Source organism: Podarcis cretensis (genome assembly GCF_951804945.1).
Source record: "Podarcis cretensis genome assembly, chromosome: 18".
NCBI classification, from domain to species: Eukaryota; Metazoa; Chordata; class Lepidosauria; order Squamata; family Lacertidae; genus Podarcis; species Podarcis cretensis.
Genome location: NC_137188.1, coordinates 2,030,200 through 2,050,707, shown reverse-complemented (window position 1 = coordinate 2,050,707; position 20,508 = coordinate 2,030,200). Strand labels below are relative to the sequence as shown.

Sequence of the window (20,508 nt, the reverse complement as noted above, 5' to 3'; positions counted from 1 at the left end):
GCGTTTGCTAAATAGTTGGTTTTTGTTGTTTGTAGATTTGCTGGCAGGCTCTTCATTTTGTACATTTGTATTTCCAGAGCTCCCAACTTGGATGTTTTGAATGTTTGCTGTGAGCCTCTTTGGGCTCAGCTCATTCTGTGAAAGCAGAATATAAGTAAAATCAACCAACCAACCAGGTTCCTCCTTAAAAAGCTGACAGAAAGAGGTTTTCTAAACATAAAAAACCAGAGCCAGAGACATCAAAATGACTGTTTCTTTTTAAGAATTGGCTCAGAATATTGGTCCACTTAGCTCTGAAGAGAACTTACCCAGAAGGACCAAGGCATGATGGGAATATCCCCACCTCACTCTGAAATCCCCAGCATCTGGTTAGGCAGGCAGAGGGTTATCTCCAAAAAAACTCACCACACATTTAAAGCACATCCAATGCACTTGTCATCTCTCCCAAATAATCTGGGGAACTGAGAATTACAGCTCTGTGAGGTCTATACTACAGCCCCTGGGATGCTTTGGGGGACGTCATGTGCTTTAAATGTGCACTGGGTCTGCCCAGGGTCACTGAAGCACCAGATATCAACGCTGCATGGAGCATGAATGTACAGTATGTCGCTGGGTTTGTTGGTTTGCTTGCTTGCTTGCTTTAATTTTACAACTGGTAGTTGCATTGAACTGCAGTTTGCTAAGGGCACTGAGAGTTGTTAGGAAACTGCAATTCCCAGTGTGGTTTAACAGCCAGTCTCTCTTCCCAGGGAGCTCTGGGAACTGTAGCGCTGGGAAGAGGCTCCTAACCATTCTCAACACTCTTAGCAAACTGTGGTTCCCAGGATTCTTTGAGCGAAGCCAGGACTGTTTAAAGTGCTTTCAATGTACAGTGCAGGTGTACAGTCTGAGTGCACAAACTGCTAAGCTATCTACAGTATGACTCACCCCAGGGCAACTATTTGTGCACCCCCTCAGTCCTGCCTGCTCTGGCTGGCAGCAGCTCCCCAGGGTCTCAAGCAGAGAGGAGGGCTTCCACCCCCCTGCCAACTGATCCTTGTTAGCTGGAAAGACCAGAGGCTCACTTGGGGACCCTCTGCATGGAAACTGGCCGTCCCCACCCTGGGCTCCATTCCCCTCCTCACAGGGAAAGAGGCCCTCTCAGTGAAGAAGGGACAGACAGGGCCGTGCGGGTGGAGGAGTTTAATGCAAAGGCAACAACATCGTGGCAAAGAGGAAGGGAGGAAATATATTGCACCAGAACACAGGACAAACAGAGGGAACAGACCCCCCCCCCCACGAGATGCCCGAGGAAACATGGAACAAAGATGGCAAAAATAGCTTGGGAGGGAGACGACAAACACCCCAGCCTGGGACGGGAGAAGCCTCAGTCCTGGGCCACAAATAGTTGTTGTGCTGCCTGCATGGCCAGCGTCCAAAGCAGCAGCCCCCCCATCTCCCCTACACCATAAGAAAGAGGAAAGGCGTCATTGAAAGCTTCCTTCTCTTCCCTGCTCCATTATCCTGGAGGAGCAACAATTATGAGGCCATCCAATCACCCTCTTACTCTATTTGAAGCAAAAGCGATCCGAGGGTCTTGTGGCACCTGGACGGCTAACAAATGCATCAGGACAGAAGCTTTCGTGGAGTCAAGCCCACTTTGTCAGATGCCCTTCTGCCTTCTCCGTGGGCAAGACGGGTCAGTCCCTATGCAAAAGAGCAAATGAGCCCTGATCTGGCAGCAGGAATGGCAACAGCCAGAGCTTTTACTTTAGGGGAAAAGTTGGTGCTGCCAGCACAAAAACAACTGGCAAGAGCCATCAAGCAGAGAAGACTCTGAAACTGCCCTCAAGGTTGCCCATTATATAGAACAAAGGAACATCAGAGGAACCATACAGCATGCCATGACTTGGAGTTGAATAAAAATGTTGATTAGCATTTTGTGTTAATTAGCAAATGGTGTCCATTAGCTTACCAATGCCACACTACCTGTGCTATCGGTGACTGTTTCTTGGGGATGTTTCCTTGCCCAACTCACAAGGAATTAGAAACACACACACACACACCCCTCGAGAACAGAGCATTTTGGAGCTGGTTATGTGATCAAACTCTTGCCAACTTCCTTGAGAATTTCCAAATGATGACCACTGCAGTCTGGGATGGCTGCTACAACAGGTCCCATATGCAGACAGACCCTGTGTTTGCGGTCAGCCTCAGGTGGAAGGCATCACTCCCCATCTGCTAGCCTGTCCCTTATATAGAGACCCAAGAGATCATTTTCTGCAGAGAAAGAAAGAAGGGCATTTTCAAGAAAGAAGGGCATTTTCGCTGGCCAGGTTTAATTCAAATCCATCCAACCTCCTTTGGGGAAGGTTCTCAGGCAGGGTGGAAGGAGAAAGAACTTGCCCAGGTGAAGACCATCTGATGGAAACCCTCACACATCTGGTTCTCAGTTGTAAACTATATGCTGATCTCTGTCAGCAATTTCTAGATCAACTCTGCATCCCCAAATGGAAACCAGAGTTGGAGGTCATACCGTACATTTTCTATTACTGGGGAATGATCAGGAGCTCACCAAATTTAGTGGCTAAATATCTCTATTTGTTTTTTTGTCGTTGAAATACTCTGCAGACGTCTGATCTCCCTGGAGACCTGGAGATGTGACAATAGACTGCTCTGCCTCCTTTCTTTTAGCAAATGTTTTGTGCCACTGGGGAAGTGGTGATTTGTTTTGGATGTTTGGATGTGATGCCAATAAAAGGTCTGATGATGATCATGACTTTCTGAAACCTTTCTTCACAAAAGCAGACACACCCAGGCAGACATGGTCTGGTTTCTTTTGAGTGACAATACTGGCCTCATAAGACAGAGAGCGCCCCTCTATGTACATACTGTGGGGGAGGGCGGGAATCAGGAAAAAGAGATATAAAGGCTATAAATTATGGTGATTCAGAGGTTTAATTTGAACACAAGCTGGATTTGAATTTGTTGGTGTCTCTGGTAACCTGTCTCTTATATTATGGGTGCATGATCTGTGTTCTTTTATTGGTACTCTTGCTGTGGGTTTGTCATGGCCTTTGGCAAGAACAATAAACTTATATTGAATTGAATTGAATTTCCGCCTTTATCTGCCTGCCAAGTAAGATTCCCCTTAATGCATCTGACAAAGAGAAAGCTTTGTGCCATGATAAATTTGTCAGCCGCCTAAGGTGCCACCAACTCTGTTTTGCTTTTGCTGCAAGAGCTTGTTGCAGAGAGAGGATGGAGCGACTCTGGTCCTTGAGGGAGATCCTGAACTAACAGGACAGAAAGAGGCTCCTTCTCAAAAAGCTTTTTAAGCAGAGGCCGACCTGCCAGGGCTGCTGCAGCCACCCATTTCCTGCCTTGCTGGGGGCTGGGTGAGACGGCTTCTGATGTCCTTCCCAAATCAATCAATTCATGTGATGCACTGGGAGTGCCAACAACAACTGGCCACACTAAACGTTACAGGGTAAGAAGACATTGCTTTTTGGGTGGGACAATCGTACAAATTGGAAATATTGCAGGAGTCTGAGCCTGCTGCCAGGTGGAGGCAAATAACAAGCCCTGGGTGCGGGAACGCCCCCCCCCCAAAAAAAATTCTGGCTGCTTTGAGTAATTCAGAAAAACATGAGCTGTGATTCCTGTGTTGCAGGGGTCCAACTCTACAATTGTGTGAGTCTACAGCGGGGAGCCTCTGGAAAGCAAGATACATTCTGAGATCTCAGAAGCCTCATTCTCCCCTCCCCATGAAGGCAGGATCAGCAGGGTGGACTTTGCTGTGAGGCTGAAATGGGAAACAAAACGGAGAGCAGGCTCTGGGGGCAGCCTCCAAAGGGAGCCTCCTGGCGAAGGCTCAGAACCCAGCAAATTGAGACAGAGATAAGCAAGGCCAGAGGTGTCAGGGTACCCAGCAAGTGTGGGGAAGGCAGGTCACCCCAGGACACCCTTCCCCACTGCTGGAGACGTCACGGTTGTGGAAGGAGGGCAGGTGGCCGGGCGGCAGACTGTCCATGGTTCTTACTTAGGAGCAGGAGGGCTCGAAGGGGTCCCTCTCCTCCCGATGTTCTGCACTCCAGACATTCAACATGCCAAGTCTCTTTGGATCAAATGAAAAAGAAAGAATAAAAGAGCAGCCCCTTTGCTCCCGCAGCAGCCAGCGGCCAGAGTCCTTTTCACAGAGTCTGAACGGCAACTGGATACAGCAAGGAGAGGTGCTCAGCACCTTTGACGGGCAGCTCTTGAGCCGTGTAGAAATGGATGACTTCGGGGACGCTGTCGAAGGGGGCGCTGTTCTGGCCCAGGACAAACTTGTTCTCCTTCGTCCGGGTGAATTTCATGTGCATGAAGCCTTGGCTGCTCCTGCCAGAGAGAGAGAGAGAGAGAGAGAGAGAAGTCAGAGTCTGTGCTCACAGCGCCCAGCAGCTGAGGATCTTGGCTTTAATTTCACAGGGAGTGTTGGAGGAGGTGCTGGTCCTCATGGCTTTGGAAGCTAAGAAAGAAAACACAGCCAAGTTGTTTCCAGAGCTGTCCTGCTTTCATTCCCATAGGAAGCTGCTTTGCTAGACCACTCCCCCCCCCCATGTCGAACTGAAAATACCCTCCAGGTGTCCTGATTTTCCAGAGACAGTCCTGGAACTACAGGAGCCATCCCAGTTTCTGATTTGATCCCAGAATGTCCCGCTTTTCCTTTTTCCTCCCCTCCACGCCTTGGAGAACAATTAAAAGTGTTTTGTGTGTGCAAAAACAAGAGTCCTGTTTATAATGGAAATAAGGCACCTACACCAAATGAAAGAAATGGTGAAGTTGGCACACAAGGCCTTTCCTATAATTTTGAAGGAAAATGTCACCAATCCACTTTAAATTCTTAAATGCGTCAGCAACCAGCCATTTATTAGGAAACGTGTGGAGTGTTTATCCCTTTATTATAAATTGTCTATCATATGTAAGTCCCACTGCATTTAATGGAGTTTACTCCAAGGTAACAGGGTCAAGACTGCGCAGCCGTACACTGGTCCAAAGTATTTTTACTCATTCGCACAGAGTTCAAAAGGATTTACTCTCCTATTCTATTCTATTCTATTCTTATCCTAACTTTTTCCCTGACAGGGACTCAAGTCAGCTTACCACTAAAATTTTATTTAATTCCATTTATCTGTAGAAGCTGTTGTGCACAATCCCTTCCCTCGCACATTTTTCCTTTACAACAACCCTGCAAGGTTGGTTCGGCAGAGAGGTTGCCCTTGGCTCAAGGTGACCGATGTATGCGTGCATGTGACGTCTATGCGTGTGGTGAGATGAAACACAGGAGAAGCTTCCTGGTGTAGAATAGGGTTGTCCCTATTTTCATCTGAGAAATATTGGAGGGTGGGCACTGACAGGCAAAGGCTCGCTGGGATTTTAGCCTGCCCTACTCAGAGATGTCAGGACTGAACTCCTTTACATAAAAAGCACCTGCTCAACAGACTTTCCCATAAAGGAGACCCCAGGTCTCAAGTCTTGGGCCCCAAAAGACAAAATTGGAGGACGTGAATGTTCCCTAACAGAAGGCAGAGGGTCTGGTGGAAAAGAGCAGACTGCAAGAGTCTGAATCAGGAACACGGCGAATGACATTTCTGCAGCAAGCCGTCCACAGATCGTGAGGTGGGGAGGGAACTGCTGCTGGAGGGAGAGAGGCCGTTTTAATGTTAGGGGTTTGACAGAGCAGGGAAGGAGATGAAAGGCCGCGTCCACCGCAGCTGACATGGCTGGGTGTGATCAAAGCGCCAAAGGACTCGGGAGAGAAGGGGGTCGGGGAAGCCTGGAACGCAAACTCTGACTTTTCTGCTGCAGATTATAACTCATCTGTCACTTTGCTTTTCCTCGTTCCCTTCCGTTGCAGGCAAGGGATAAATCCTGATGGATTAAGACGCTGCATAATCACGACAGAGGAAGGGGGTGGGAAGCCTGGCAGAGGGGCTGAGCTGGGTCCTGGGTCTGCCCAGAATGAAGCCCAGCTTTAGAGATGCACTGAGATTTCAACCTTCTCATTTACTTACTATTTTTGCATTTGTATATCCCTTCCTCTTCCTCCAAGGAGCTCAAGGTCAGGTGCCTCATTTAATCTCCACAACGACCCTTGAGAGAAAACAGAGACTGGCCCCCAAAGTCGCCTGGCCAGCTTGGTGGCCAAGTGGAGATTTGTACCCTGGCCTCTCCCAGGCCCTCCCTCTAACCACTGCACTGCACATCGATTTAAAAAGCAAGCATCAAAAAGCATTTAAAGAACAAATTTAAAGAGAAAGGGTGGCCTCTTCAGTATCAACCAACTTGGAAGAGCCAGGCTGGTGTGCTCCCTCTTGGCGCACGCCGAGCCCATGCGCTCACATGTGGAGGCCCCAAGCAATGAGTGCTTCATCGTGTTCATGCACAGATCAGAGGGACAGATGTTCTTTGCTCTCTGAACAGCAGGGTTGGCTATCAAATATTTATCCCAGTGCCGGGGAGAGGGGAGGAAAAAGGCTCCCTCGCTCTCCGCTGGGTGCCTCCGGAGCATCCCATAATAGCAGGGCAGACCCTTTTTGCCCTCTTCACCTTCGTGTCCCAAGATCACTGGCCCAGTGGGGCGGACGTAAAAGTGTCGCCTCTGGACAGACAGCGCCTGTGGTTTGGGTGTATGAATTTCAGGAATTCTGGTGTCTTTTTGGCTTGCTGCTGTTTTTTTCATTTCTTGAACATTTTTGTTGCTATAATAATAAATAAATAATAATAATAATAATAATAATAATAATAATAATAATAATAATAATCATATATCATCCCACCCATCTGGGTGAGTTTCCCCAGCCACTCTGCGCAGCTTACAACATATAAAACACAACAAAACATCAAACATTAAAAAACAAGATATCCTATACAAGCAACAAACAAACCAATAAATCATTAAAACCAACATCATCATCAACAACAGTTTGCAGTTATACCCATATTAAAAGTAACCACCACCCCCAGGTAAACATTTAACCAACACCAGACCAACAAAAATGGGCTGGTGTTGGTTAACACCAATCAGAACTGTCTAAAACATTTTACAACATTTTAGCCAGTTGCCCCACCCAAGCGCTGGTCCAGCCACGTCCCAGAGGCCGCCCAGGAGCCCCTCTGAGCTGTCCAGGGGGAGTCTGGGCCCCCCAGGCCAGGTGGAAACAGGCCTTGTAGCAGAGAGCAGGCCTTTCTTCCAGCACTCAGGCAGCAGCAAATAGATTTGTTGCTTTAGTCTTTTTGCAAACCACTTCAAGGTTTATTATTATTATTATTATTATTATTATTATTATTATTTAGATCAGACAGCATATATTTTTTGTAAAACCAATAGCTTGTATGTTTCTAGTTTATCACAGCTTTTAATTTTCAGGCAGTTTTAGTTGATTTGTTTGCACACCCTGCCATTTTACCCTGCCAGTGTGGTGTAGTGGTTAAGAGCGGTAGTCTGCTAATCTGGGGAACCGGGTTCGCGTCTCCGCTTCTCCACAAGCAGCTGCTGGGTGACCTTGGGCCAGTCACACTTCTTTGAAGTCTCTCAGCCCCACTCACCTCACAGAGTGTTTGTTGTGGGGGAGGAAGGGAAAGGAGAATGTTAGCCGCTTTGAGACTCCTTAAAAGGGAGTGAAAGGCGGGATATCAAATCCAAACTCTTCTTCTCTTCTTCTTCTTCAAAACTCCATTTTTCATATTTCTTTCTTTCTTTTTTTTAATCAGACAACATTTAGCTTGTTAAGTCTATGTTTGATGAAAAAGTGCATAAACTGCTTTTGAAAAACCAAAGTATCTCCATTGTACCTTCTGCAAATGTCAGGAAATGCTAAATCATCATCATAAGAAAAATAATATTAATATATAATGTACCTGCAAGTACTTGGCAGTCATTCTTTAAGGATTTTGATGTGATTTTACATACCTCTTACCAAGCAAAGCTAAATTAGATCAATTTAACCAGCATATATTTCAGATCCCCAAGTTGTGTTGCAACTTTTTTTTGCAAACCTCATTTTTGAATTTGAAAGGTGGAAAAGTCAAGATGCCCAACTCCTGGAATGTTCCTTAAGATCCCGGTTTGGAAAGTGCAGACAGGAAGATGCTGCTGCTTACCTGAGCGAGAGAGAGTAGTCGTTGCGGCTGGTCTCGCTGTTCCGGACCAGGTAGCTGCCTTCCTTGCAGAGGGTCAGGAGGGATTCTGCGTCGGCTCGGCTGATGGTGCCGTGAAACCACCTGGGGGGGGGGGAGCCCAGCAGGGTCACGGCTTGCAAATCCTCATCCCTTTGCCCAGACCCCCCTTCATCTACCTTTGCTTCTCTTAGCATCCTTTCCAGGGCCGGCTCACCCGTGTGGCAAAGTGAGGCGACCGCCTTAGGCGGCAGGACTCCCGGGACAGCGGAGCCAGCCTCCAATGGATGCGTTGCTTGCTGCTGCTGCTGCTGCTGCTGCAGGGGGACCATTGGAGGCTGGATCCTTCTCAGCACCACCCCCACAGTGGTCTCCAGGCAGATAAGAGCCACTGTCGGTCTCCTCTCATCTTTAGGTAGGTGATAGCTGCCCTCCGGGGTCTCCACTCACCACGGCCTTTGATTCACACTTTAACTATCAGGTAAGGTTGACCTGATTCCCCCATGTTCCTGATGGAGATCTTCATTCACCCTGTCTTCCCTGGCGCAGGGAGCTTCCTCACCAAAATATCTTGGGCGGGCCCCGATTCCTCCATTGGAAGGGACCCTGGAGGTCAGTGGCTCCAGCCAGCGGCAGATGGTCTGTTTGGGGAAATGGGGTACCACCCCACCACCCCAAGACTGCCTCCACCTCATTCTTTATTATTATTTTATTAAACTTGTATACCACCCTTTATCCACTGCCTCGGGGCAGTACACAACATTAAAATACAAGATGAAAACACAAAATACGTAACCCAACTCACCCCAACCAATAATTCCCTCTCCCCCCACAAACAGGTTTAAAAAGATATGGGCTGCTAATCAGCCCAAGGCCTGGCTGAAGAGGAACCTTTTTGCCTGGCACCTAAAGATAGGTAGTGAAAGCCCCAGGCGAGCCTCCCTGGGAAGAGCATCCCGCAGGCAGGGAGCCAATGCAGAGAAGGCCGCCCTCTTGACCTCTCATGGAGGAGGCACCCAAAGGATGACCAGAGGATGATCCAGGGTCCAGCAGAGGCCGTTTTAGAGTAGCGCGACTAGATCAGCCACACTGGGTGCTGCGCCTCAGGGGTTGCTGCAACAATGCTGTAGAATAGGGCATGGGGAGCGAGCGGGGGGCACATTTTAGTGTCACACAGGACAACGCTGGAACTTGAGAGCCCAAAGTCTGCCACTGGGTCTGGGTAGGTTCATATGGGGAGAGGTGGTCCTTGATGCTTCACAGGTCCAAACCAGCACTTTGAATTGGGCCTGCCTAGAAACTAATGCGCAGCAGTGCAGTCTGGCACTCGATGCTCCAACCATCTTGCCCTGGACCTCCCTGTCCTTTAATGCTTGGAGTGATACTCTCGAGTTGCATCCTCTTTCCAGCTCCCTCCTCCTCACCCGCCTCTCTCAGGTGTCAGTATGAGAATACCTTTCCCCCCTCTCACCTTATGCAAGAACTTGCAGACATGCAGTGCGATGGGATGGTGGAAGATTCAGGACAGAGACAGCAAAGTCCTTCTTCAGGCAGCATATTGTTTAATGATGGACCTGCACCCCGAAGGAGGCAGATGGGGACCACCTTGGGCAGCTTTAAATGAGGACCGGAAAAAGCCATTGCAGGGGTTGGACTGGATGACCCTTGGGGTCCCGTCCAACTGTATGATTCTAAGATGAGAGGTCGCCTTGATTCTCTCCTCTGAGGACAAAGCAGCAAGCAGCCCAACTGCCTTGTTCTTCTCTGGAACAGTTGGCTTAAAACTAGAATCCTTTTTTTATCCAAGTTGGGCACTTCCTACAATAAACAGTGTGATTGTGTTCTTACTCTATAACATGGGTAGGCAAACTAAGGCCCGGGGACCGGATCCGGACCAATCGCCTTCTAAATCCAGCCCATGGATGGTCAGCGTGTTTTTACATGAATGTGTCCTTTTATTTAAAATGCATCTCTGGGTTATTTGTGGGGCATAGGAATTTGTTCATTTTTTATTTTATTTTTCAAAATATAATCCGGCCCCCCACATGGTCTGAGGGAGAGTGGACCGGCCCCCTGCTGAAAAAGTTTGCTGCCCCCTGCTCTGCAAGCATCTCTCTCTCTGTGAGACTGCAAGAGAAGCGTCACCCTGTGGACAGTTAGCAAAATGAAAGAAGGGCGTCCAGGTAATTTTGAGTGGAGGTTACAGACACGAGGCTCCTAACAGAATCATAGAATTGCAGAGTTGGAGGGGACACAGAGGGTCATCTACTCCAACCCCCTGCAATGCAGGAATCCTGCCCACAACCATCCCGGGGGGGGGGGGGGCTCAAACCACCAACCTCCTGTTTAACAGCCAGATGCCCTGGTCCTTTGTGCCCCTAATTAAGGCACATGGGGGGCATGATTGGAGGTTTCAGCCCCACCTTCCGATTCCCCATGGCTGTAGGAGGACAATTTACTGGAGCAGTACATTTTCAATAATTTGGTCAATAGCGGCTAACAAGAAAAATTACCCAGACAAAAATAAATTAAAACATCAACAATATCTAAGAAACATGACAAGAAAGGCAATGATGATAATTCTTTATGATTAGTCAATAGCACTCAGAGGATAATAATGTCCCATTCAGACTCTGATGGAAATTGTGCAGAAGGGAGACAGGGACTTCTTTTACGTAACACTACCTTGATCTTCAAAGCTAGTTTTGCAGAGCCTGAGAGATTTAACGGAACCCAGCGTGATTATTTTATTTTTTCCTAACTCTTGTTGAGCAACATCAGACACCCCTCCCCCCGCCCCAAATGAAATATCCCAAACTGCTTTTGAAACTGTTCTGTTGGAACAGCAAAAAGCCACAGAATTAAGTGTAGCCTGGAGAATTCCACTCCTTAAAAAACAAATTTAAAAATAAAGTTCCTAGTGCATAAGGATGTATGCAGCTGTGTGCCCGGGGGGCAGGGGATGCTTGAGGAAATTCCAAAAGAGATCCTCCCCCCACAGAGTCTTTTGGCCTGCAATTCTCTTGCTCAAAGACAGATATTCTTCTTGCAGAGGCCAGTCAGTGCCTTGATTTTCCTGGGGAACTTTCCTTTTGGGAAAGCTTGTTTTATCAAACAGGCTTGGGTCAAATGAAACAGCATGAATTATGCAAATCAAGCCACTGGGCATCGCTTTGCATAATCTTTTCAAGGCACAGGGGTGTCCATTGGTCCGACTCCATTGCTGAACAACAGCAGCAAAGACCTCCCACCACCAGGCCTATGGGATAATCCCCTGCACATGTGTAGATTGGCACTCTGATTATTCAGAGCATCCTACTCTGTGCCTTGTCTCTGACAGTAATCCTCCTCAGATAACATACTTGGGTCCATTAATTCCAATGGGTCTGCTCCGAGGAGGATTCCGTTTGAGACAATCTTCTAACGCACAAGGTGGAACAAGCCCTCCTGGATCCGGCCAGCCTCCTGCTCTCCCCATGGCCAACCAAATCCCCCCAACTCTCCCTCCCTGGAGCGCAGCCCCACTGCTGCCTCTCTGCCTGCGGAGGAAGAGCACATTGTCCCCTGTAGCCATGGAGAGCCCCCTTCTCCACAAACTTCTTTTGAAGCCATTTAGGTTAAGGTTACCAGATTTTTCTCAGTGATTCCGGGGACACTTTTCAACTTCCTACTAAATAGATGGATTTTGTCAGGGGACTGATCTTGTAAATCTGGGGAGTGTCCCCAGGAAAGTCTGGTAACCTTGATTTAGGTTGGTGGCCCCCATGGCGTGAAGGACTTTCCTTTGTCCTGAATCTGCCCATGTTCAGCTTCATTGGACGTTGGGGGGGGGGGATCCTGGGAACAGGAATTTACCTCTCCCAGGAGTCTGCGATTCCCAGCCCCTTTAACAAACCCCCGTTTCCAGGATTTTTTGGAGGGAGCCAAGTGTTTTCCATGCATAGGCATGGAGTCAGACTCCCCTTGAAGCCAAGAAACCAGAGTGCTGACCCCCCATGGGATGATTTCCGGGGGGGGGGGGGGAGAGGAGTTAGATGAAGACCACCGCAGGACCACCCACCGCTGAGTGAACTACCCTCAACCTGAACAACTTAGGTTCAGTAGAGCATGAGACCCTTAATCTCAGGGCTGTGGGTTTGAGCCCCACGTTGGGCAAAATATTCCTGCATTGCTGTGGGCTGGGCTAGATAGTCCTTGAGGTTCTCTGATTCTGTGATCATGAGTTCATCTGCAGGAGCACTGTTGGCTGTTACCTAAATTGGCAAGGCTCAATTGACAGCACAATAAACAGAGTCTTTATTCTCATTGGCTCAGTCCTCTGGAACTCACTGCCACTAGAGATTCAGCAGGCATCTTCCATCTCAACTTTTAAATACCTGCTGAAAATGTTTCTGTTCCACCAGGTCTACTTAGGAATGCATCTATCCATCACAGAAGTTTTTTGGAAGTGACCCAAAAACATCACCGAAAGGGTCATAATGGGGTGAGGTGGAAGAGGGTGTTTGCAGGCTTCTCCAATGGTGTTTCAAATATATGTGCCTCAGAACATAACCCCCACTTAAATGGGGGGGGGGGTTGCCTGTACAACCCCCATCATGCAGGAAGGATCCTGATGTGTTTTTGATATGTTACTATTTAAATAATTGCAATAACTAAAAATTAAACAAAAAAGCAGTATACACAGCCAAAATCTCCCTTATGTAGCATAAATGACTCCTAGAATCATAGAAGTGGAGAGTTGGAGGAAGCCCCCGAGGGTCATCTAGTCCAACCCCCTTGCTTCCCCTTATACCTGGCACTCCCCCCCTCCAAGGCCCCACAGATCTCCCACAGTCCTTCACTACCTGCAAGTCTCCTTGGACAAAGGAGGAAGATTGGTGCTGGCCCACAAATGCATTTTTACGCGAGTGTCGTGGCTTGCTGGCACCTCCCATCACTTACGCCTGATTTTCCAAGGGCAGCGAGGGGTCAATGCGCTCCGCAGCAGGAAGGCTGTGCTCAGGGCTCTGTGACCGGACAAACTTGGAGCTCCCCGTCAGGTGTGGGCGCCAATGTTCTTTGTGCGTGGAAGAGGCAGCGGTGAGGGACGTCCATTCCCAGTCTGGGGTCTCAAACTGCACTGTGTGGGGAGTGAAAGGGACCAGTTAGACTGGGGGGTTCAGCTGCTGCCCAATGGATGTTTTTTTAAAAAAATTAAAATGCCCCCCCAGGTGGTAAACAGATAAAGTAAATCTTCAAACTTGTTTTACTGATTTTTCACAAAGCAAAAACATAAGTATTGAATTGTTGTCCAGTACGCGGGTGACGCTGTGGGTAAAACCTCAGCGCCTAGGACTTGCCGATCTCATGGTCGGCGGTTCGAATCCCCGTGGCGGGGTGCGCTCCCATCGTTCGGTCCCAGCGCCTGCCAACCTAGAAGTTCGAAAGCACCCCTGGGTGCAAGTAGATAAATAGGGACCGCTTACCAGCGGGAAGGTAAACGGCGTTTCCGTGTGCGGCTCTGGCTCGCCAGATGCAGCTTGTCACGCTGGCCACGTGACCCGGAAGTGTCTCCGGACAGCGCTGGCCCCTGGCCTCTTAAGTGAGATGGGCGCACAACCCCAGAGTCTGTCAAGACTGGCCCGTACGGGCAGGGGTACCTTTACCTTTACCTATCACAACTTGCATTGCACTGTATGCATAGCATTGTCTGGAGCAGCGCATGGGACTCTTGATCTCAGGGTGGTGGGTATGAGCCCCACCTTGGGCAAAAGATTCCTCCATTGCAGGAAGTTGGGCTAGACAGCCCTCATGTCCCTTCCGACTCTATAGGAATTAAGCAAATGTTATGGAGCAAGTGTGATGTGGTGGTTGAATGCAGACACAGGGTTTCTTTTCATCACACTGCAGAGTGTTTGTTAGCTTACCAATGCCAGGATACCCGTGCTATCCATGATTAGAATCATAGAATCATAGAATCATAGAGTTAGAAGAGACCACAAGGGCCATCGAGTCCAACCCCCTGCCAAGCAGGAAACACCATCAGAGCACTCCTGACATATGGTTGTCAAGCCTCTGCTTAAAGACCTCCAAAGAAGGAGACTCCACCACACTCCTTGGCAGCAAATTCCACTGTCAAACAGCTCTTACTGTCAGGAAGTTCTTCCTAATGTTTAGGTGGAATCTTCTTTCTTGTAGTTTGGAACCATTGCTCCGTGTCCGCTTCTCTGGAGCAGCAGAAAACAACCTTTCTCCCTCCTCTATGTGACATCCTTTTATCTATTTGAACATGGCTATCATATCACCCCTTAACCTCCTCTTCTCCAGGCTAAACATGCCTGGATTCTTTCGTGTGAATGATTTCCTGACGACAGTTCACGGTCAGAAGCATGCCAACTTAACATCAGAAGAGGCTGCTGGATCAGGCCCAGGGCCCATCTAGTCCAGCTTCACAGTGGCACTCTCCCCTCCTGTGGCTTTCAGTGGAGGCACAAAGAATTTGTTCCTTTTTAAAAGCCATCTAGGCTGTAATCCTCTCACTGGGCTCTGTAGCCTTTCAGGCCTCCCTGTAGTCAAGGCAGTATTTGTTCAGAAAAGGCCTTCGAATAGTGTGGCACTGTTTTCATTTTCTGTATTTTAACCGATCTGAGGACTTTTATATTGCTTTAATTCTATTCCAGTTCAATTACTTTTCAGTGATGATCTCTTATATGTATTTAGCTGTTTGCATTTATTATTTATTTTTTCACAGCACTGGTAGCCATGCTTGAGTGTAAAAACAAAACACATTGAAGCAGTTCACAAAATAAAATGATAAGATTGAGGAAATTTTACAACCCTGCTTTGAAGCATACAAAAGTTAAAAAGCACTAAAACAGACTAAAATCATGTCAACTTTCTAAGCGCCTGAGAAGGCGTGTCTGTTTTTAGAAGGCACCTGCTTGATCTCAAGAGGCAGGGAGTTCCAAAGGGCAGGCCCTGCCACCCGCAATAATGGAGCTCTTACAAATGCAGAACAGGAATTGTGTGGCACCTGGAATGGTGCCAATAACATTTTATCTGCGTCATTTTGTGTAAGCTGCCTTGAGTCCAGTCTGAGGAAAAGGCGGAATAAAAATTATAATAGAAGAATAACCCTAATTTATCACTGTTTTTAATCCTTTGGTCATATTTTTTTGAATTAATACAGAGCCTGACCTTCTTCACAATGCTAATCTTGGGGTGGGCTTGTGACAGGATGTGGAAAATGCAGGTGGGGGGCAGTAGCACATGGGACACGCCACGCTTCATGTGCAAACCAGCTGTCATGAATGTGGCAAGCGCAGGAACAGCAGGGAAGAGGGATGGAAGAGAGACGAATCAGAAGAGGAAGAACAAGAGGGAAGACCCTGGAGACAAGAAAACAGACACAGAATACAGAAAAGCGAGGAGGGGGGCATTCATTGGGCACCCCCCCCCGGAACCATAGGGACTAGAGCCTTTAAGGGTACCTCCAGGAGGACAGGTGTATTCTGTGGCATGTTCTTGTCTCGTAGGAGCCAGTGTGGCCTAGTGGTTAGAATGTCAGACTAGGGCCTGGGAGAGACCAGGGTACAAACCCCCCCTCAGCCATTAAGCTCATTGGGGGCCAATCCCTGCCTCTCAGCCTAGCCTACCTCACAAGGTTGCTGTGAGGATTAAATGAGGAAGAGAACCACGTGCTGCACTTTGAGCTCCTTTGGGGGAAAGAAAGTGGGTCAGAAATGCAATCATATAAAATAAACAAGCCAGAAATACTGCAGGAGTGACGGGTTTATTCTGCGTCAGTTACTGCTCTGTGATGCTTCCCCAGTGCAACAAAAGCAGGGCAAAAAAGGAGGAAGAAAGCAGAGGATTTGTAGTGTGAAAAGTTATGGGATTTCAGCAGGACGCACTGACTAGAGAAAAAGCAGTGTGGCTGCCCCAAAACTTTGCAGGCGCAAACAGGGCTGGAAGTGGGGGGGGGAAGCATCAGGAGCACAAATCATCATGAATGTGCAATAAACGCACTGTCTGGAGGGATCCAGGCCAAATCTCATGCAGACTTTTCGGTCCCCTTGTGACAGGTGAAGGCTCCATGCCTTTTCATACGTGAGTGGAACGCAGAAATTCAGCAGGTGCAGCTTGTCTGCTGGGGAAGCTGCACCCGTTGAACATTTGCCTGCCCTGTGGAAACTTCTGTCTATGTAACAGACAGCAACCCCGGTGCCACTCTAAGCTGGAGTCAAAAATAAACACAGCGCCAACCAGAGAAGGCAAGAGAGGTGTGCAGGGGAAAAGATGTTTCCAACCCAGGGAAGAGAGGCTGAGGTGGGTAAGAGGTTAAAAAAAGACGTCACCTTCTGGATCTAGGGATTCCTCTGTGCCCGTGAGTTGTCCTACCGGAGGTGGCCAGAGCAAGACTTTATTCTCCTTAATGTCTACTGCAATGGGAGAGGGCATCATGGAGGAGAGAGTGAGAGAGAGAGAGGAGAAGGGAGGTGGTCGGGAGGAAGGCCAGGCGAAGGGAGGAGAGATGATGGGAAGAGAGAAGGAAAGGAAGGGGATAAAAAGGGAGGAGTGCAAGTGAGCAGACAGAGAGAAGAGGAAGAGGAGGAGGAGGAGGAGGAGGAGGAGCATGGCAACAGAGAAGGGGAAGGAGAGAAGAGAAGACCAGGGGAAGGGAGAAGAGGAAAAGAATGCAAGAAGGAAAGGAGGAGAGGGAAGAAATTGTGGGGAGAGGAGCATAAGGGGGAAGAGGAGAGATGGCAAGGAAAGATGAGAAGAAATGGAAGAACATGATAACAGGGGGAAAGATGGAGCAGAGGAATTCATGGAGACAGGAGGGGAGAAAAGAAAGCAGGAGGAGAGGGATGAGGAGCAGAAAAACATGGTGAGGAGGGAGAGAAGAGTGTTGAGATGAGAAAGAGGAAGGGAGGAAAGAGACAAAACAGACATGATAAAAAAGAAAAGATCTAATGACGGACAGACAAGGGGAGACAGGCAATTGCCCCCTCAGAGCCATTCTCTGAGTCTTGCCCCCGCTGTTTCCTCAGCTCTTTTTAATGAAATAAGTGCTTTATTTCTGCTTGACACTGCAGAGGACTGGAGGATACATAATATTTTTAAAATATATAATAATGTTCTTTTTAAAGCTATAATATTGATGAAGTATCCTGTTTTCAGATTATTATTTTTAACCTGTTCCTCTTAAGCTGACAAAACGAAACAAAAGCCAGAGAAGTTCCTTACAGTTCAGCAATTTGGAGCTCCATTCATAAGAAAAGTTTTAAAACTTTTAGAATGCAATTTACATTTTTTGGGCCCCCCAAGAGAGTGGGGCCCTAAGCTCTAGCTTGTTTAGCTTGTATGTAAATCCAGCCCTGCTTCCACCCCTCTGGCTCCCCTTCTCTTAGGGATACCTGCTGGAGGTGGATTGGGTCTGCTCAGCAATACTCTTGAGTAGGGCTCTCCAATGGTCCTGATTCTCCAGGGACAGACCCAGAATTACAAAAGCCATCCTGGCGTCTGATTTGATCCCAGAATGTCCCTGCTTCCTGCTGCTATTTGGGGAGGGGGATGAGCCAACACTTATCCCAAGTGACGGAGGAGGGGGGCGCGACGGAGGAGGGGAGCATCCTGTTGCCTCTCCACACCCCCCCATGGGTGCATGACCAGCTTCCCCCTTTGGGCAGCTCGTAGGGGCTGCTGGAGAGGGGTGAGGAGGAGTAAAGGGGGAGCAGAACGAAGTGCAAGGAACCTTGATTTTTTAATAATACAGTGGTACCTCTGGATGCGAACGGGATCTGTTCCGGAGCCCCGTTTGCATCATGAGCAGAACGCAACCTGTGTCTGCATGTGCGCAGGCTGCGATTCGCCGCGTCTGCGCATGTGCGTGACGTCATTCTGAGCCTCATGTGCGCATGAGCGAGCGGCGAAACCCAGAAGTAACCTGTTCTGTTACTTCTGGGTTGCCGTGGGAAGCAACCTGAAAAGATTTAACCCGAAGCGACTTTAACCCGAGGTATGACTTTAATAGTAATTTTATTATTTGTACCCCACCCCTCTGACTGGGTTGCCCCGGCCACTCTGAGCGACCTCCAACATATATAAAACCATAATAAAGCATCTAATCTTGCCTCTTTCTAAAATGTATTTATTGGTGTGTTTTTTTCTTTTTGTAAATCTGTAAAGAATAAAAATAAAATTGGGACGAAGCACCGCCTCAGGACGGCGGAGGGTGTGTGTGCGCTGTGTCCCGTTGGTGAAATGGCTCTTGCCATTCTTCTGGTAGGAAATGCTCTGCGGAGGAGAGAGACGAAAAATGGGGGGGGGTCCAAGGAGGGCTAGTTGTGGGGGGAGGATGCCCCTATTTCCCTGTGAGGCAGGTTGGAGGGTGTGCTCTCACCTGCGAAGGCCCGAGAGATGTGGTTCTTCTTCCACTCCCATGGCTGGTCGTACTCGTCGGCCGGCCTCTCGTCGTCCTGGGGCAGCCGGCTCTCTCGCGGCTTGCTGGTGGGCCTGCCCTCCGGGTCAGACTCTGGCTCCTTCTCCTCATAGGGGGTGTCGTACAGCTGCAGCCCAATCCGGGATTTCTTCACCCTTTGCTCATCCCGGTCGCTTTTCCGCTGGAAATCTGGAAGGCAGGCCAGAGAGCCAAGACAGGATTCAACGAGAATGGAAACAGCCACAATAAAATGGCAGTCAGCCAAGTCCTGCTCAGAGCAGATCCGTTGAGATGCATGGTTGAACGTGACTAATGTGGGTCCATACACTTTACTCTGAGTAGAACTTCGCTGCCTACAACCCAATAATAGCAAGACGGGACAAAAGATTCCTGCATTGCTTCAGGGGTTGGACTAGATGACCCTCGTGGTCCCTTCCAAATCTACCATTCTATATTTCCAACTGCATCATGCTCAGAGTAGACCCACTGAAATGAATGCACATGACCAACATGGGTCCACTGATTTTTGGTCAGGATGCACACAGCCCTAAAACTATTCCACACAGCTACATTTCTTTTTGATCCCAGCTAAACAAGCCAATAATGTAATTTGAAGGAGGGGTATTTCCCCCCCTCCACCTATTCTCCCCTCCCCCGCCAGCCGTGTCCATCATCACATGGCGGATGGAGTCCTCTGCAAGAAGTTGCCAACTTTTAAAATTCCCTTTTCAAATATGATGATGATGATGATGATGATGATGATGATATTCCCCTTGCTCCTGAGCTTTCTGTCTCTGCAACCCCCTCACTATTTCAAGGATCTTTCTGTGCCAATGAGGACTAGGAACTTGCACTGGCCAGGTGGCCAATGAAGGTCACATCCCCCACTGCTACACAAGAGCAGCAAGCACGTCAACCTGCTTAAGGCAGATCCTGTCCCAGCCTCATGCTTCCCAAACCAAGTACCATGAAGCACATCCTCCACGGCTGGCTATGGGTTGTCTTCTTCCTCTCGCATTAACAGCACGACCCTCTGCATGTCTGCTCAGGAACAACTAAGCATCATGGATGGCCTGGATGCAGAGGAATGGCGGGAGGAACCAGCTGGGGACACCCCAAGGGAAGAAGGCTTGGAGCCCGGGGAGTAGCGGTGGGATGACAGTGAGTGGTCAGAAGGAGAAGACTGCGAAGAGCAGGTGGCGGAAGGTGAAGAGGCAACAGGCCTTAGTGAGCGGGGAGAATCGGTGGCAGAGAGCAGTCCAGAATCAGAGGCAGAAGCTGAAGCAGGAGAGGCCAGGAGGCAGAGATGAGTCCGGCTGCTGAAGAAACCAGGGGGTCTTCTGCTGTATCCAGCTCCCCTCCCCTCATCTCCCAGAACATGAAGACATATGAAGAGGGCAGAGCAATGAGAGACAAGATGATGGAGCCTTAGGCTGCTGAGGAAGGAGGAAACTTAAAGAGTGGTAGGGAGATGGGGTCAGCATGCCCTTGCTTCATTGGGGCAAGACCTACTGGGATTGAACTCAGGGTTGCCATATTTCAAAAAGTAAAAACCAGGGCACCCCAAAAGTTGTTGAGGGTTTTTTTTTTACAAAAACACACAAAAAACCATGGTTTTTTGAAATCTCAGTAAAGTCTGGACATATAGCAGCCCTACTGAACTGTTTCATTGGCAGGTCAGGAGCAGCCTGGAACCTAACTTGAGACGTAGGGGCGGCCTGGGGTGGTGTAATGGGGCAGTCCCTGGTGATGCTTCCTCTGCCCTTCTGCCCTGGAGACAGAGGTTAATTGGGAGAGAGGAGGAGGGCAGACACCCCCCACCCCGCACACTTCCCCCAGAGAGTCTAATTCAGAGCCATCTCCCAGACCCTGAGATTCCACGTGAGGAAGGCCCCACGCCAGGTAAGTGTGCACTCTCATAACCTTCTTGTCAGGAGCAGGCCAGC

The 20,508-nt window shown here is 48.7% G+C and overlaps 2 protein-coding genes across 3 annotated transcripts in view; one reads left to right on the top strand and one right to left on the bottom strand.

The window, feature by feature from the left end:
- S1PR4 (sphingosine-1-phosphate receptor 4) overlaps window positions 1-20,508 on the top strand; it is a 147,492-nt gene that overhangs the window by 27,252 nt on the left and 99,732 nt on the right. The gene's annotated exons all lie outside the window — the stretch shown is intronic.
- SHD (Src homology 2 domain containing transforming protein D) overlaps window positions 1,168-20,508 on the bottom strand; it is a 32,648-nt gene continuing 13,307 nt past the window's right edge. Inside the window, exons 4-8 of one of the 2 annotated variants that reach the window (XM_079960795.1) lie at window positions 18,524-18,751; window positions 16,476-16,559; window positions 13,081-13,258; window positions 8,125-8,244; window positions 1,168-4,359 (exon numbers count right to left, since the gene is read on the bottom strand). In XM_079960795.1, coding sequence (XP_079816921.1) covers window positions 4,173-4,359; window positions 8,125-8,244; window positions 13,081-13,258; window positions 16,476-16,559; window positions 18,524-18,751 — 797 coding nt within the window. In that variant the 3' untranslated portion in view covers window positions 1,168-4,172. The remainder of the gene's footprint in view (window positions 4,360-8,124; window positions 8,245-13,080; window positions 13,259-16,475; window positions 16,560-18,523; window positions 18,752-20,508) is intronic. The other variant, XM_079960796.1, reaches the window with a different exon arrangement.